The sequence below is a fragment of the Pieris brassicae genome, chromosome 8, assembly GCF_905147105.1.
Source record: "Pieris brassicae chromosome 8, ilPieBrab1.1, whole genome shotgun sequence".
NCBI classification, from domain to species: domain Eukaryota; kingdom Metazoa; phylum Arthropoda; class Insecta; order Lepidoptera; family Pieridae; genus Pieris; species Pieris brassicae.
The window spans coordinates 14115561-14132815 of record NC_059672.1 but is presented as its reverse complement, the minus strand read 5'-3'; the positions used below and the strand labels follow the sequence as shown (position 1 = coordinate 14132815).

Below are 17255 nucleotides of genomic sequence, written 5' to 3'. Positions count from 1 at the left end.
TGAAGGTAAATGTTTTCATTCAAAGTTCCCATTGTATTATTAAGGCACCTAATATACATGTACTGTGTGTAACTTTATAGAAAGTTAATTTATCATTTACGTTAGTTATATTTTTTTTTCCAAAACAATTAAGTATTGCGGTACAATTCTCTACTATGTGTTTTACCTTCGAGTGAGCGGAATGGAGTAAACATTAGGAAAACTGTGTGCAATCATGAAATAGCAGTTTTCGCAACATGTTTTAGTTTTATTGTCAACCTTCACTATTTCTGGTTGGATATGTGATTCTGCGGTTTATATTGAATATGGGTTAATAAATAAAACCACGAAATGACATTTCAAAACGCTTTTAATTTTTTATACATTTATCATCAGGTAATAAAATTTTCCGCTGAGCGGAAAGGTACTTGGACACAGTAATAAATATTCTTATGCTAAATCAGTCTAACGGTCGCGCCGAGGGCGGGGCGCCTTATCCTAGTATCACAGATTTGTAGAGCGGTGGGGCGGGGGGTGAATCGAACCCGCGAGATCGGGGCCTGAAGGGGCCCGCGGGGCGGCTGGGGCCCCAGATGCACCGGTCACTCGTCCGACGCGGAAGACAGCTGCGTGCTGCCTCCAGAACTGAAGGAACTGCGACACGCCCCCTCTGATCCGTTTCCCGACACTGAGGTGCGGTTTTCTCCACTCTCTCTTCTCTCGCTGTCTGGGGTCAACGTTCGCAGCAGCTCAAGGGCAGCACGAGCGCGTTGCCCGTCCGCCGCCGCCGTCGACGCAGACGTTCTCTCCCACGCACTCTTCTCAGGAAGCAAAAGTCGCCTCGCTTCCCGCTGAACACGACGCGAGCGCAACGCAAATAGGAATGGTGACAACGCTGAAGCGAGTAACAATAACACTAACGCAGGAGTCCGTACGCATGACGCTAAGCCCGGCGCGACTGCTGACACAACAGCCACTGCCGCGTGCGGCACATGCAACATCACTAGTGCACCCGTCAATAGTCCCACTCGGGCTGCACGAGATTCTTCCCTATATCTAAACAATGATGCATTCGATATGCGACACCGGATAGACGTAATCCTTGAACCGTTGTTTGAAGGCGCTGGAGCACGTGTTTGCATTGCTAGTAGAGGCACAGCAAGTGACGGCGCAGAACTCACCGCTGGCAAACCTTTTCTCAAATCTTCATTCGATTTTCCCTCCTTTCGAGAATTTCTTAAGCTTGCGATAGAGGGACAACGAAGTGGTCGTTCAGGTGGAAGAAGGAATGGACCAAATTTGTGCTCAGCCTCTACTACGTCTTCTGGCATATCTATTTTGAGAGTCAACCCCTCGCCTTCCTCAATGACTTCAGGCAAATTAATATGAGGCTCATGTAGTTGAAGAGCACTAGCACCTTGTGCTCTGGCCCGAAGGCCCGAAGACCTAGCCGCACGGTAAATTCTTGCGTACATGATACAAACTATAGCCACTGGGGTGAGGATTCCAGCTATTAGATACACGATGTAATACGCTAATTCCGCTGTTTGAACAGCCGGCAAGGGGTAGTAGTGTCGCACAACAGCAATGGCGGCGCGAGAAGACGCCGCTATGGCCGCTATAAGCCAGGTCGCGGCGCAAAGAGCAGCGGGGCGGCGCTGTAGCAGCCGCGTGTGGCAACGAAGGGGGTCGGTGACTGCGTGATGCTGGTCCACAGAGATAAGCATAACAGCAAGAAGTGCTGCCAAGCTATATGCTGCGGCGGCCGCGTCTCCTGCCTCGATCCAACCCTCTTTCTCCCGTGCAGTGTGCTCGCCAAACAATGCGGGCGCGAGCAGGGATGTCGTTACCAAATTGGTAGCCAGGAGATTGATGACAAATCTGTAACAACAAGAGAATTTATTGAGTAAATTCAAAACAAACGGAACATTAACGAAGGAAAACAAGCGTAGCAGTTCCAAAATATTTCCCTAACTCCCTGAGAAGCTAAAATAGGTGTTTACATCATAAATCCTTCAACGAAGAGGACGTCAATTGTTTTTAGTTAATAGGCATCTCTGTTACATCATTGTCCTCATATGTTGAAATAATACAAGTAGATTAACGTTTTGGTTTCGTAAAACAACGTGATGTTATCAGGCACGTTGTTATGATCGAGTAAGCTATTAGGATAGATTTGGATTGATTGGGTGTAAATTAACACGAATCAATTAGTTATGAAAGCAATGAGTGCATTGTTAATGGACGTTTAATTTGTCCAAACATTAGCTTGTTATAGAAATTAAATTTCCCATGAACGACCAAGTAACTTAGTTGTGCAATCCGAACTGTTTGTGATATTTTAAGAAGTCAACATTTAGCACTATTTCAAGGGCATCATAAATAATATTGCGACATATTTGTATTTGTTAATTTATATAAACGCTTATATAAGTAACCAGTTCTATGTTATTTTTAATTTAGTCTCCTTAGACGTAATTCATGAAGTAAACTTTCTTTAGTCACTAAGATTGAACATCGAAATAAAAATGTTACCTGTATATAAATATTTTTAGAATTAAGGGAAAGTGATGACGCCGTTTTTAAAAAAGTATACTTGGTTATATTTATTATTACAACGAAAGTTGGTTATTTATAAGTCATAAAAGAAACATCTTGCTTCATGAGCTTTACAAAAAGTTTGTCACGTCATGTTCAAAGGCTTCCTCAAGCATAAAAAATAAATGAAATGTTCTCGGCTAAAACGGGTTCGTAAGTTATTTATAGTCAAAAAATCACATACCATTTTCATTATTCTTAGCCTTCTAAAATATATTTATAGAAGCTCTTTTGTATTCCGGAATACTATTTCATTAGGTCAAGTTCTGCTGTATTTAAAAAAAATATATAAGCATAAGTCATCCAGAATGTTCCTATTTACATATGCAAGAATGACCTTACTGCTGTGAGTTGTGACATTGGTTCCAGGACCTTCGTACACTATTAATTTGAAAAACAAATGTAATATATTCTAGGAATATATCATGGCAGGCGGAATCATTTTTAATCAATCTGTTACCAGTTGAATAATGCTATTCTGATTTTATTTGTGTCATATGCTGAGCTTTTTATCGTGAAGAACGTTAAAGATCACTTGATGATACGTCAAGGATATTTTCATTTATAGAACGAGATTGATCTTTCTATTTAATGATGTATATACTATGTATAAGGTCCATTTTCAAATTATCATTTTAGATTTACTTTGATAATTAAGTATAATGAGGTATTTGGCATAATTTTACATCTAATTGAGGAAGACTTCTCTTACAACTTTTAACTGCCAAATTTTGCAATCTGTCAAGGTTATCTTGGCCTAATAGTGTACTCTCTAGTAACTAATCACACATTTATCTAGAGATAAATGTCGAAATAATTTATTACTTTAATTTCTTTTGAAGTGTGCTTCCTGTCTTTTATTTGAATGACAAATATAAAAACGACTTTGTAAAAATTGGGTCGGTAATAAATTGAATACTTAAAGGTAAATTTAGAGTTTAAAATCAATGAAAATTTTGATTTGACAAGACTTGTGAGAAACGAGAAGATTTGTTTTTGTAAATATAGATTATGAAAAAACATAGACAATTAGCATATTTTGTCTAAATAATGCAGGATGGTGAATTATGTCGAGGTCAGTGTACAAACTCAAGTACGTGATATAAGTATTATGTGAATATGTTTTATAACTACATAACGTGAGTTTTACGATCTTAAAAAGTACACACTCAGCTGTAAATTAAACTAGATTATTCATATGATAGTTCTCGTAGGCATAAGTTAAAGTTGTCCCATAAACCTACTACAAAGCTCAATTATTTATTGATGTGTAATCCACGCTTTTAGAAATAAACAATAAAAAATATATTACAATTAGAGGGAATGATTTTAATTTAATCTCACACTGTCTAGCTTACTAAAGAGTTCGTACACAATAAAATAGAAATATATAATAAAAACTACAATTTATCATTCATTTGTCAGCAACATTATAAGCAGTCATTACATTTTGTAATCAGATGTTTTTCCTGCTCAACGTATTCATAACAGAATATTCCAGTATTCAAACAATCAAAAAAATCTAATTTACATGGTTTCCGGCTGTCAATGTGTCAAGTGTCCCTAAGATCGTATAACCAGTCCCTCATTTTGTTTTAAGCATTACTAATCTCCTTGTAAAATTCTTTGCTTAGGCAGGACCTATGAAACATACTACCTAATCCTTGGTGACGGTACAGAAATCTTTCAGTACATGTTTATAAGACAAGATGTACTGACTAATAAGGTCATTTCTACACTTCGGACTTTATTAATTAATTTTAGCCTACTTTATATATTATGACTTCATAATTCTTTCAATAAGTTCCGTACTGTTCTAGGCCAAAATGGTCCACCACTGTGAAAATAAGTGTGTCAACTCATCCCATTACAATCAAAACGTCGCTTTAATATATTAAGCTCACACCTATTGGCAATTTCAACAAAAAAAAAGGAGCAATAACAAATCAAAACTGTTCTTGATGGAAAATTTTATAATGCAAACATTATATCGATTGTAAACAACAAAACTTAAAAATAACATGTTATATTTATAAACATAATCTTACGTTTTAGTGTTACAAGGACCGGCAAACTCAAGGCGTCATAGCAAAAAAATATTCTTGGAATCATTATCCGTATGTTATTTTGTTCATAATTGATAAACAATAAAAAGTTATACTAATTATGAATGATATATTAAATATATATATATATATTATAGCGTATAATTCAATATTTTTTTCTAGGATAATAAACTTTATCGTAATGTTTATCTATACAAAATACACGAGTGTTAATAATACACAAGTCGGTTGACGGGAAACCCTAGTTATTAGAGAAGTGTTCAGTCTAATCTTTCCTACACGAAAGATAAATTACGTATTATTGAAGAAGTGTTATTGCACGATATAATGTTACGATTATTTTAGCTCATGTGACCGTAAAATAAGCACATTGATTAATCTATCCATGAAACATTTAACACTATATTTTTAATTTACCTTTTTCGAGTTTCAACACAAAAAAAGATAACAATGTCTTTTTACTACGTAAATTACTTTTTAAAAACATTCCAATATCATAATGTAAGAACTAACTCGGAATTATCAATGTCTTATCTTCTTTTTAACTTTTAAATGTTTGCCATAAACAACATCCCGCCAAAAGAGCCAAGGTGACACAACAGCCTCAAAAAAGGCCGCGACCAAATTCGCTAGATGGACGTTTGATTTCGTATCCTCTATGGCTTAATGAGTCATTAAAGTAATTTATGTGATTTCGTGGGACTCGGGCCCAACCATTGTTTAATGTAGCGGTTAGTCACACGTCAATAAATCAAAGCACTCAACTGTCAAACTTGTGACATGGGTCTAGGAATGGCTTCGTTTTTTATTACAAATTTCGTCTATTGTTGTTAGTCCAGTTTAGTCCATTTCTTATCTGTAGAATAGGAATATTTATGATATTTCTTAGATTGATTATTACTTCACATCAGCAATAAAACCGTTACTTTTAGAACTTTGGCTAAGGAAGTTTACAAAATAGTAGTCTAATAGATGTTAATTATGAACGGTCAAACGTTAGTGCAGAATAGTAAAAGTCGTATAACCGGTTGATCCTACAATGGAAAGGACCCACTCTCTAACATGCCAAACCAAAATTACAAGGTATTTCCAGAAAGTTCGGCAACATTTTTAATCTATGTATTCAGTTTTTCATGATATGTCAGCTGTTCACTTCTGGAATCGACTTTTCACGTTTTTTATCATACACACATACATACAGAAATGGTAAATAATACCAATCTAAGTAAAAATAATCATTAAAAGCGCTAAAGGCAAAGGCTTTCGAAAACGTCAAAAAAAATTAAATTGTCTTTCCATCCATTGTAAACAATAAATTTGGATAGGAACTGACGTAAAATAAAAAGGTGAAGGCTGGGAAAGGCAAGGAAGTTTGAACGACAAAAGCCTGCGCGTGAGTTTCTTTTTAGCTTTCCGGTTTCCGCGTCAGATACAATTGTAACAATGGGTGTCGTGAATTCAAATCGACAAATTAAAAAAAACACTTAATTATATTTTTATAAATACTTTTGTAATTAATAAAGATGAGCTAAATGTATTTTGAACGTCATTGGCAAATTTATTTTTTATTTACCTATTTAATCTTTGGTTTAAGGAAATTAAAAACTAATAAATTACACGTGAAATAAAAACTTTCGTTTACCTATAATAATTTAAAAATAAATGTAGGTATAAGTGAGCGGTTTTATAGTGCCATTATTATAATGATAAAAAAGTATTTGGTGTGTACTTTAAATGCTCGTACTGGTTTAATTTTAATTAAAGATGTGTATATATTACTCCGCAGAAAATTATGCTTCGATATAAATTGTTTGCCAAGACATCAAGAACCACGAAAAACCACGAATAATTCTATTTCATAAGTATTACTACTGTTATGAGTCCTTTCACCTTTGTTCCTGAGCTATGTGGGCAATATTGTGTCTGTCCCACGTTTCATTAAGAATTCATCCCTACATATCCTGGATTAATTTCACTATTATCCGTTAAAGAAGATTTGTTTAAAGGTTAATTCACGTAAGGGAGCGTCAAGAATCTCCAAAAATTGCATGACGTAATACTTGAACGCTCCCTAAAGCAAAGACGCACGCATAAACGCGCTGACCAATAACAATCAGTTGCAGCAAAACTAGGATTATAAAATAAATTTTAAAAAAATTAAGTACACGGCATTATCAGAAGATCTTTTGTTACGTTTATAGAATGAATTTTAAATACAAACCATGGATTGGCCTTCTTCGACGATGAATACTGAATAATGTAACATCCGTAAACCAAGTTATAATATCTCAGGTAGGCATAGCGACACTTGTCTGTGGTTTAAATGAAATATAATTTCGTTATGGTAATGATTTAAATGTCTTGTTTACATTAAAACGAGAATATTTTTTATTTTGCTGATTTTATGTAAAACCTTTTTAGTCTACAGTCAGTATTGTTAAAGTTAATACGTTCTAAATTCAAAATTCCACAGAATCTAACCAATTGATTGTTAATGGCGCATAGGTATACCGCAGAGATAAACAATTGGAGGACAGATAAATAATGCGTCACATACGATTTCGGATGCCGTAATAGGATTAAGGAATTTATGACTACTAATTTCGTTCGTATATAAAATATCTGGTACACGATATGATTACCATTTTCAAAAACATGCGTCGAATTTTAATTAAACTTTCAAAATCATAATTACGTTTGGTCAATGACTAAAAGGCATATTAAAGTTAAGTTGAACTCAGTATTCCTAATCGTTATTGTTCAATATAAAACGCTAAGCGTAAAAGCATTAGTCATAGTTTCAGATATCTCCCTCATACCTGTTACATTACATGTCAGTAGACAAGAGATAGAAATAAATTACAGTCAACCGAACAAGCCCAACGTAATTTACTTATCATATATCATAAACTATATTATTTAGTTCTAAATATACTTCATTTTGTTATCTAATGCATGATGTTTACCGACTTACAACGATGGTGAGTTTAGTAACAGCTGTTTAACGTGCTATTCACAGAATGCAATAGGTTTAACTATGTTATATTGCTTAGTTAAACATTCTTAAATAAAGAGAAATTCCAGACAATAAAAAAAAGTGTGAAACAGAAACGATTCTAAATGCAAGCAAAACAAACGACTTGTATTTCAAAATTTCATTGTTGTATGGAATTGCATTGTCCGTGACTGTGGTGGTTAAACAGGGTTCTAGACAAAAGGCTAGTCTATGGTTTATGCATTGCAAACGGAATAAAAAAAATCTTCAGAGAAGTTTTGATTTAAAAAATTTAATCTCGTACAAATGTTGAAAATATTTTACATTTCTCGAACAATGTCTATGTTATTTCATACACATATTTTATTTGTACGTGATTTTATATAAGTTGAAAATAACTTATAACATGTTTTGATTGAGAGTATATATAAGAGTTCTCCATCTCGAGTTCTTGCTCGAAATATCATAAAAGTTAAGAATGAACTACCAGAGTGTTATGTTCGAGTCTAATACAAGAAAAACAAGTTTTTGAAAGAAAATACCTGAAAATTGCTTAAGCCAAATACTTTAATATTTCTACAATATACCTATTCTTTGGTTGCGTCAATAGCAGGTAATTAGTAATAAAAATGGCCGCCAGCCAAAATTGGTTTTCAATTGTATTACAATGAATATTAACGAAGTGACGTGAATTCGTAAATTATGATACCGAAGCCAAGTCTTTTTTTGAATTAAAGAGCAAAGGAAATAGATAGCATTCATAAATTATGAAGCGAGAAAAAAATAGCTTTCTATGAAAAATTCGTGGAACTAATAAATTATTCCAATTTGTTACCTATTAGCGACACGCTAAATGTATATTTCACGGTCAAGGTTTTAGCATAAAATGACATTAATTTATTATTTTCTTTTGACTAACGATTTGCTAAATCATAGAGATAAATAATAAATTGACAATGCATAAGATGCTGTATAAACCAAATAGTTTTTTTTACGCATGAGTTTGGTTACGTATAAAAGAAATGTCTGTCACGAAATAACCTCTCGAATGGCCTTACCTTCGGAATAAACCAATGTAATACAGATTATATTTGAATAGTTAACTTCCAATTGGCTGACTAATTGCTGTTTCAAAACCGTTACCTATTAGTTTAACATTCAGGAAATGATAAATTGCAAAATTGAACAGATTTAAGTCATGGCAAAATGTTTTTACTCGATGTAGACTACAAACTCTAACACCAAACATCGAATAATATTCGTTCAGAAATTAATTATGTCATACAAATTTAAGTTTCATATTCTTTCAAAGGTGTTTTATAATACGTTTACAATGTCATGTTGTTACAGATGTGGTGATATAGATGTCACAATACCTACGTTTTGTATAACTTATGCAATAATTGTTACAAGTCTCTTCTTATTTTCCTCTATTGTTCCGTCATATTATGTGAATGGTATATTAATCTTTATTATGTACTCATGAATATTGTACTAATTTCCCGGACTATTTAAATCATTTTATAGGGTAGTTCCCTATTTCGCTATGTGACTGTTTGATGGTGATTTAAAAAAATATGATTTTCAAATAGAGGCACGACGAGCCTTGTGACCCCAGAAATTAAGCAATTGTTAAATCGGTTAACGTTTGTCTATTCCTTTACCCTTTATAAAAAAGTAATCATGTAATTTACCTATTGTTTGTTCACGAAACAATAGCTGTAACACCTGTATAATGAATTTATTTATGAGTACTTAACTTACAATTTAATGGTTGACATTGTCTATCTAACAATTTTAAAAAGTGTAGTGATCTTCTTAAGGTGGTTTTAACTAATATGATAATTTAATATTGCGCTACTGCTATATCTACCTACTCAGGTAGTTATTGAAACTATATTTTAATCTAGAACAATTGACAGTGCTAGACAACACGTGTTGAAAATATATTATAATGAATGTATGTCTAAACTTGGTTCAATAAATTAATGTTAAAGTGGACCAGTTTCCTATTAGATTAATGAATCATATCAGTATCCAACTAAATTAATTTAAAGACTATCATCACCGAGTATACGACCTTGTTCAAAGAGGCATTTATGAGAAACACATTGTCTGTGGTACAATACTGAATGAATCAAAGAGGAAAAAGTTATTGTACAAATGATTTCGACTCCAATTAAGTAATGCATACGGTTCATACCCGAAATAGCACTTTGGCTTTGAATGAAAGATCGTCTAACAAGTTTCCGGTTATATTCAAATGCAAATGGCAACCAAGTCCCAAAAATACGCGCCAATAATTGACAGGAACAAATAGATAAGTTGACCTCCAACGAACCTGAGCTTAGTTACCATAGATAACAATCTGCGAATAGGTTGTTCTAAGTATGATAGTATTGATCAGTACATACTCTATTTATAATGCATAATTTAAATAGAGCTAAAGAAAATATTTAATGAAATACTTTAAGCTACGGTCAAAATATTTTAGCCCATAAGACGACATAAAAATAAAGCCGATGAAGTGAAGACTTTTAGTGCAAGCCTAAGTTGTGCGACTGAATTATGAATCGCGATATGAAAATCCTTTTATGTGCCATTCCGAGTAGTCACAACGATAATTTGTATTTTATTGTTCCACCTAGCTATTGCTTTACGAAACAATGTAAATATAAGCAATCGGTAAACATTCGATCAGCATGGAAAGTGGCATTTGAAACACAAAGAAAGTGACATCAGTAATTTGTCAACGTGAACTGGTTTGAGGCGGATATGTTACTAAGTACGCTCCATATAATACTTATTAGCATCAGTAATAGGTCAATGAACAAATGTATAACATTTAAAATTACTAAAGGTTTGTTAAATGACAACGAACCTATGGTCTCCCCGATAACATTAATTAAAAAGATGGCGCATTAAAATGTGATCTAGTAATAACAACAAAGGCATGGTTTCATAACGACAATGTTACGTGATTTCGCATTCTTATTCAATCCGTATTGTTTACGAAATAACTACAATAATTATAATTACATTTGATTTATTCCGTGTAACCTTGTCCACTGCATCGGGGATTACTCTTCCTTTCATAGTTTACACTACATTCATCTTCTGTATATTAATAATGAATTTTACCTGATTGATAATAGTTTATTGTATATACAGTTTGATAATATGAATATATGTCTTTTTATTTAAATCATAATTATGAAGTTAATGCTTTACCAAACCATCTAATCATACAAAATCTTTAAAAATTTAATATGCAGTCGTAAATATTTCATGATCTCTACCTAAAAGGCAAACGTACTACTTATATGTATTACACGTGTAAAATATCTGTAGGGTATGGATAGATGTAATTTATTATTGATGAATCTTCCTTTACAATGTTGCACATCGAAAACTACGCAAAATTCAAATTTTGGCACGTATAGTATTTCTTTAGTCATAAAGCATTAGATCCAGTAATTCTTACATTATTGCTTATTCACAAAAAGGTGTATATAAAAATTTATATTCTATATCGATGAAAAATAAAAGGAGAAGAAATTGTCTATGCTTCGTTATTTAATTTCCGTTCGGTGTGTTTAATTAAAACTTTTTACTTAAAGAAAACAAAGTAAATGTCACTGAACACAGACAATTAATACGAGTTGACAAGTTGCTCTAATTTTCACGGCTCAATGGATTTACGACTAGAAAATTTTCAAATTAGTTCAAAAGGACTGCACAGTGCACATGTATTGTCTTGCTTATTGTCAAATGACGCGAACGAGACATTGCTACCAATCAAGATCTGAATGTTTATTTCATAGAAATAGTGTAGTATATAATATACATCAAGTTAAGAATATTGATTGTAGATATCATTTGTAACTATATAATTCCTTGGTAAATGTACTGGAAAACAATTGTGAACCTGGTCACATAACAATTAATTAATGCGATAACCATAGTGCTAAATTATAAGTTGAACTTTGGTCTTGATTTTTCTACCACAACATGTCCATTGGTGCACAGCCGGGGATAGAACCTACGACCTCAGGAATGAGATTCGCGCGCTAAAGCCACTTAGGCCAACACTGGTCGTAAAAAATATTAATTTAGTACGTAAAGCAATATTTATTATAAAGTTATGTTTATATGCACTTGAAGTTTTTTAGGAGCCCCAACCTTACATAGACGTCGATTTTGCATATTCAATTTGACATTTGTAAAATAAGACTTCAGATTGTTATTACTAAACAGAATAAAAATTATATCTCACTACTAGTTCTTGACACAATTTCATTCAATAGATAATATTCGATATTCTGCACAATGTCTCTGTCAAGGAATTTTTATAGTCTGTTGTCTGTGGTATTATTGATTTTTAATCTATCGACCTAATTTTGAGCTTGACCAAGATCTGTTCTTACTATTTATTTACGATTAAAGGTTGAAGTCCGTGTTTAACTAATGTCCAACTAATAAGTACGTTACGCCGCGGTAAATATTAAAGGTTGGTTAATGCAATACCTTTTACGGGAATATATATTAATATTAAAATATTTACAAAATTCTTAACATACAATGTTTACATTAAGAAAATTAACTTTGTCTAATCTTAGTAAATAATAATAATGTTAATGACCTTCAACATCAATTACTAAAATAGTTTTCACAACATCATTAAATCACATTTAAGATTCATCATAGGTTAATGGATTAGAATTTGAACAGGCAATTGGTTTTTAATGAATGACCTACAATGATAAAGTTATCTATGATGAAGGTATATTCTGAAAGCGGAAAGACTTGGTATGTAATTTGGTTTATTAAAATGTAATATTAACAAAAGTAACGAAGAACGCGTCATATCTTAGCATCTTCCTTTGAAAATTAAAAGAAAACTATTGTGAAATAAATTATGTCTAGAAAATTATATAATTATTTTTTAGTATTGACCAAGGCTCATGGCAAGGTAAGGTTTATCCGTTTTCTAGGAATCAAGAGTTACCTTTACTGACTTTCAATCTTAATTAAACAAAATTATTCATTACTTTTAAACGCTATAAAATTATCCAAATAATATGGCCAGTTAAATAGAAAATTGAAATGCCAATATGTATGATTTCAAAAAATCCAATAAATACAGATTATATTGAGTATAAACTAAATTGTAAAAATTACAATTACACGGTGACTAATAAAATGTCGATTACTTCGCTTTATGAAAATGTGGAATTTTACATCCTTTAATAAAATAATGTATTGGCTTATTTGTATCTTTAGATAAAAAAGTATTTTATAAGTTTTTAACTAATACATGTCCGGATTTTTTCTCACCACGTCACGATGTAATTAACAATACTTTTACTCTATATAATGATAAAGGGACCAGGCTAACAGCGTTTTTCAGACATAATAATGTAAATCCTCTTTGGTTTAAACAAGAATTAATGACGCCATATCAAGATGGCGGCTTCTTCCATAATGAATAGAATCACGTAATTGATTTTAAATTAAAATTATTTCCTTGAATAACACTTTTTGTGTAAATTTAAATTATATTTTTTTAATACAATTCGTTAACACAACTGGTTTCCAAAAGGCACATTTTAATTCTTATTTGACAGATGATTTGCAGCCTTGTTTCGTACCCTCAAAACAGAGGTGTTTTAAGTACCTCATTCTTATTTTATATATATAGATATATATATTAGAGATCATATATTCATTTCGAAAATAAAAATGTTAATCACCTTCTTAGCTTTTAAAGCAGTGTAGCAAGTTCTACTTTTTAGTTTAGGACAAGCTAAAATGAATAGTGCGCTTTATTTACATATAACACTGTTCCGCCTGTCATAATGTCGACTTCCGGGTGATAGATTTTGGCAACTGACAAAGTCCTTCCCGCTAACTTCATCCTATTTTAGTGCCGCCGACCATATTATAAGGCAATACAAGAAACTACATATTTTTCAACTTCCGTGTGTTGTAGACATTAATCATAAGTTCTTTTCCATAGTAGAATGATTAGATATTAAATACGATGTTATCGAGAACTGACCGATGAATACAATTTTACTGTCATTGATAATAAAAATGTATTAATGTAACGTTTGAGTATGTACACAGTTAAATGACTGTCCTAGAAATAATAAACGTCTTCTTAAGCTAAATAGATATATCAGTTGTCCATACAAATAAAATTAATATTACAAATTTAATTACATGCGCTGACCAAATGAGCAATTGATAGTGGGCGGATTTTTACTGTGATATAAATACGTGCAACTTAAAACCCGGAATTGATTTAATACAGTAATAATTATTTATAAGAGAACAGACTATTGGCATAAATTAACTTAGACGTGTTCTACTCTACCTTTGATTACAAAAGATATCGTTTGATCCTTAAGATACAAAAAGATATCGTTGTACGAATAATATATTAAAATAACTTCTCAAACCTTATTAAGATAAGATAACATGTTTTATTATTCTCTTTGTCATTATAGCAGGTAACGGATAGTACTACGCTACATTGAAAACTAGTATCAAGGGTCAATTCATGACTCACTACCATGTGGAAACTTTATCAGAGTTCAAAGACCGTGGTAGAAAGCGGGCATTTATATATTATGCCACAAGAACTACTTATTAGGGTCTAAAGCCAGACCATGTTTTAATAATAAAATTTAAACAAAACTTTTTGTGTCTAAGGCAAGCCGGTTTCCTCGCGATGTTTTCCTTCACCGTTCGAGCGAATGTTAAATGCGAAAGAACCTACGACTTCAGGGATGAGAGTCGCACGCTGAAGTCACTAGGCTAACACCGCTCTATGTTTAAATAATAACAAGAGAAAAATATCATAAATATATCTCAACGCAGAACCATCTCTGCAAAACATTGATTATAGTGGGTGACGCGGACTGTGCCGATGTTGCTATCGTATGAGTTTATTTGATAAAATAACTAAGCCGAAATAATAAACTTTTATTTTGATTATATCAATTGCCTCATGATTTGATGAGTCCAAAATGCAGTTCTCTATTTAATACTTTTATTTATCAAATAAATTATAAGTTTTTACTAATCCGCTTATCTCTAAATAATCTAAAGAATTTAAAACTCACAATTGAAGTAGCTTGAAAGCGATAATTTCTTGTCAGTTCATAATTATTTTCCTTTGTATTTCATTGCTCGGGTAATTCCCTTTCTTACTTAACTTAAAATCACATGTTTTTTGTGTCACTAATATAATTCGGCTATGTCAGAATTGGCTCTGAAATGCTAAAATTCTTGATTGAATCGAACCTTTGTACCGATTTCGGTTTTTTTTGCTAATGATAAAGAAATCTGTTTAATCCTAAATGACACAGGGAATAGTGACATTTGATTGAGTTTAATATTTTCATTGTATCCATGCAAACGCATGCGCAGGTAATATATTAAATTGCATAATACACTTAAAGCAAAAAATTGCCAGTTAGTCGAAATAAACGCTCTGGCCATTTGTAAATTACGAGACTACATACATCAATTACAAAAAATGTATGTTCAGAATTTGCCCAATATATTTGCAATAATGAAAGATAGCATTGACTTAAACAATGCACATAGTTACAACACTGCATTGTATTATACAGTCAGCTTAGTGATAATTTTCTTTGAATTTTACCGCTATAATTAATAAATGGGTTTTTTCAGTATTATACAATGTGATAAAACTAAAAAAGACTTGTTCAGAATTTTCTATATTCTTAATTTTATAACAGAAAAATTCAAGATGTTTTGTGATAATAATTTTAATGCCTATAGTTTAACTTACAGTTTTTATGGTTATATCTTGGAGCCATAAACATTTCAACTTGCGATACCTACCGGAGTTATAAACCTTGATCGCTTTTCGCAGTTAATACTCGAATGCGTAATTAGGTTAATTTATTTAGAATATCAATGACTAGTTACATGTAGTAGTTATTAGGAAAGTGATTGATGGGTATATAAAAAACACAAAGTCAAAAATGCATTCAATAAATATTGTCTTTGACATTATCTAATATGTATAAATATAAAATACTAAAATAACCAATTTTCATAAAGAAATTTTGTATCCACAATATATTTGCATGATTGAATACAATTACAGTTCCGGGAAAGTAATCAGGGAAAAGTCACTTTACAATACTTTTTCTTTTTAACTGACGTTGAATTTTACTTTTTAACATCAAAGTAGGTTTTAGTGCTTATCCGCGATGACCTTCTCAGTGTTGAAACACGAAATACATTGCAGCATTTGAATGTTTTGTCTTTTTAAAGTTGCTCAGGTTACTGTCTTTGTTATCGATAGGCTGTCTCCAGGTAGATACACTTCTAATAATAATACCGGGTTTGGCAAAGCCCCAACAGTAGCTGAGTTTGTCAAAAAATTGAAATAGATTTGAGTTAATGTACGCAATTTGTAAATAAAATCGCGTCAGACAGCTTGTATTTTGAAAGTGAAACAAATTTAAGAAAGTTTGACACTATTTGAAATAACGTATTTAGTTTAGAGGGTAATGTTTATACTTTAGAATTAAGATTTTAATTTAATACTGACAAATGTTAGGGCATTTTAAGCGTGGGAACTACGAGGATACGTAACTGAATGCATTTTAGAAACCAGTCAGCCTTGAATAAAATCCTGCAATACAAAAATGGTAAGCTTACCGATTTGAAATCGTCCTCAATCCTGGTCGTCGACAGAAGACCAACAGGGACAGCGAGTTGCCTGCGGTTGAAACCAAAAACAGTGCGAGGAGAAACACCTCCTCAACCAGCTGGTGGTTCGGTTCCATTCCCTCAGTCAACGCTCGTCTACTAGACAAGAGTTTAAATTGTTCCATATAGACATCACTAACACTGACACGCAACACTCTCAGTTTAACTGCAGTAATCGCGTTAAGTTTTGAGAACACGCTAAGCCGTTTGGCAGCGTCTTTCTCGTATCGCTGTCCGTTGACAACTGAACTAAACGGCAACGGGCAACCGCTGCCAGTGTTACCGACTCTTCCATGAATTGTTATACCGCTCAAGCCAAAAAGCGCTTTTGAATAAAGCGGTCAGCTGTACAAAATACTATTTTTTTACTCTTTCATCGAAAGGAATTGGCTATGGGCCGGCTGATGATAATCCTCTAAGGTATATATAACTCTACTATAGTTAAATATTTATACCATTAGACTTTGGAATGACTTCAATACTTTTATTGTAAACGCTATTCTGAATACAACTTAATAATAAAGCATATATTAAGTTGGAATCATTGAGAGTTCCAAGTTTATTGCGGTATCTCTCGACATCTAATATTTGTATACATGTTATAGATCATTAGGTAAAAAATCGTACTTATGGCACATCTATACATTTATATGTATTACAATTTACGTCATGACTCATGAACGTTTATAATGTTACAATTAAAACCTGCTGCGGGTTTTTGCAAGGAGGTAGCGGTCAAATGCGCAAATGATTTAGATAATACTATTATTATTGCTGTATTACAAATATAATTCTACTAGCCAACTGGAACAAAAGTTTATTCATTTAATGCATATTTTATACCCATTTATTCCGCCTTA

General features: G+C 32.5%; 1 protein-coding gene across 1 annotated transcript; it reads right to left on the bottom strand.

Moving 5' to 3' along the window:
• Window positions 1-361: 361 nt before the first annotated feature.
• On the bottom strand, window positions 362-16630 carry LOC123713796 (5-hydroxytryptamine receptor 1A-alpha). Its single transcript, XM_045667653.1, has 2 exons — window positions 16345-16630; window positions 362-1860 (listed from the first exon to the last, which is right to left on the bottom strand). Exons 1-2 carry the CDS (start codon window positions 16518-16520, stop codon window positions 582-584), a joined length of 1455 nt encoding a protein of 484 aa, XP_045523609.1. The 5' UTR covers window positions 16521-16630; the 3' UTR covers window positions 362-581.
• Window positions 16631-17255: the final 625 nt, after the last annotated feature.

What these genes read in the sequence shown, in the direction of transcription:
- LOC123713796 (XM_045667653.1), bottom strand. Translation starts at nt 16,520, where the DNA reads ATGGAACAATTTAAACTCTTGTCTAGTAGACGAGCGTTGACTGAGGGA. An exon ending in TTGAGGACGATTTCAAATCG is followed by an intron (nt 1,861 to 16,344) that starts GTAAGCTTACCA and finishes TTGTTGTTACAG; the next exon opens with ATTTGTCATCAATCTCCTGG.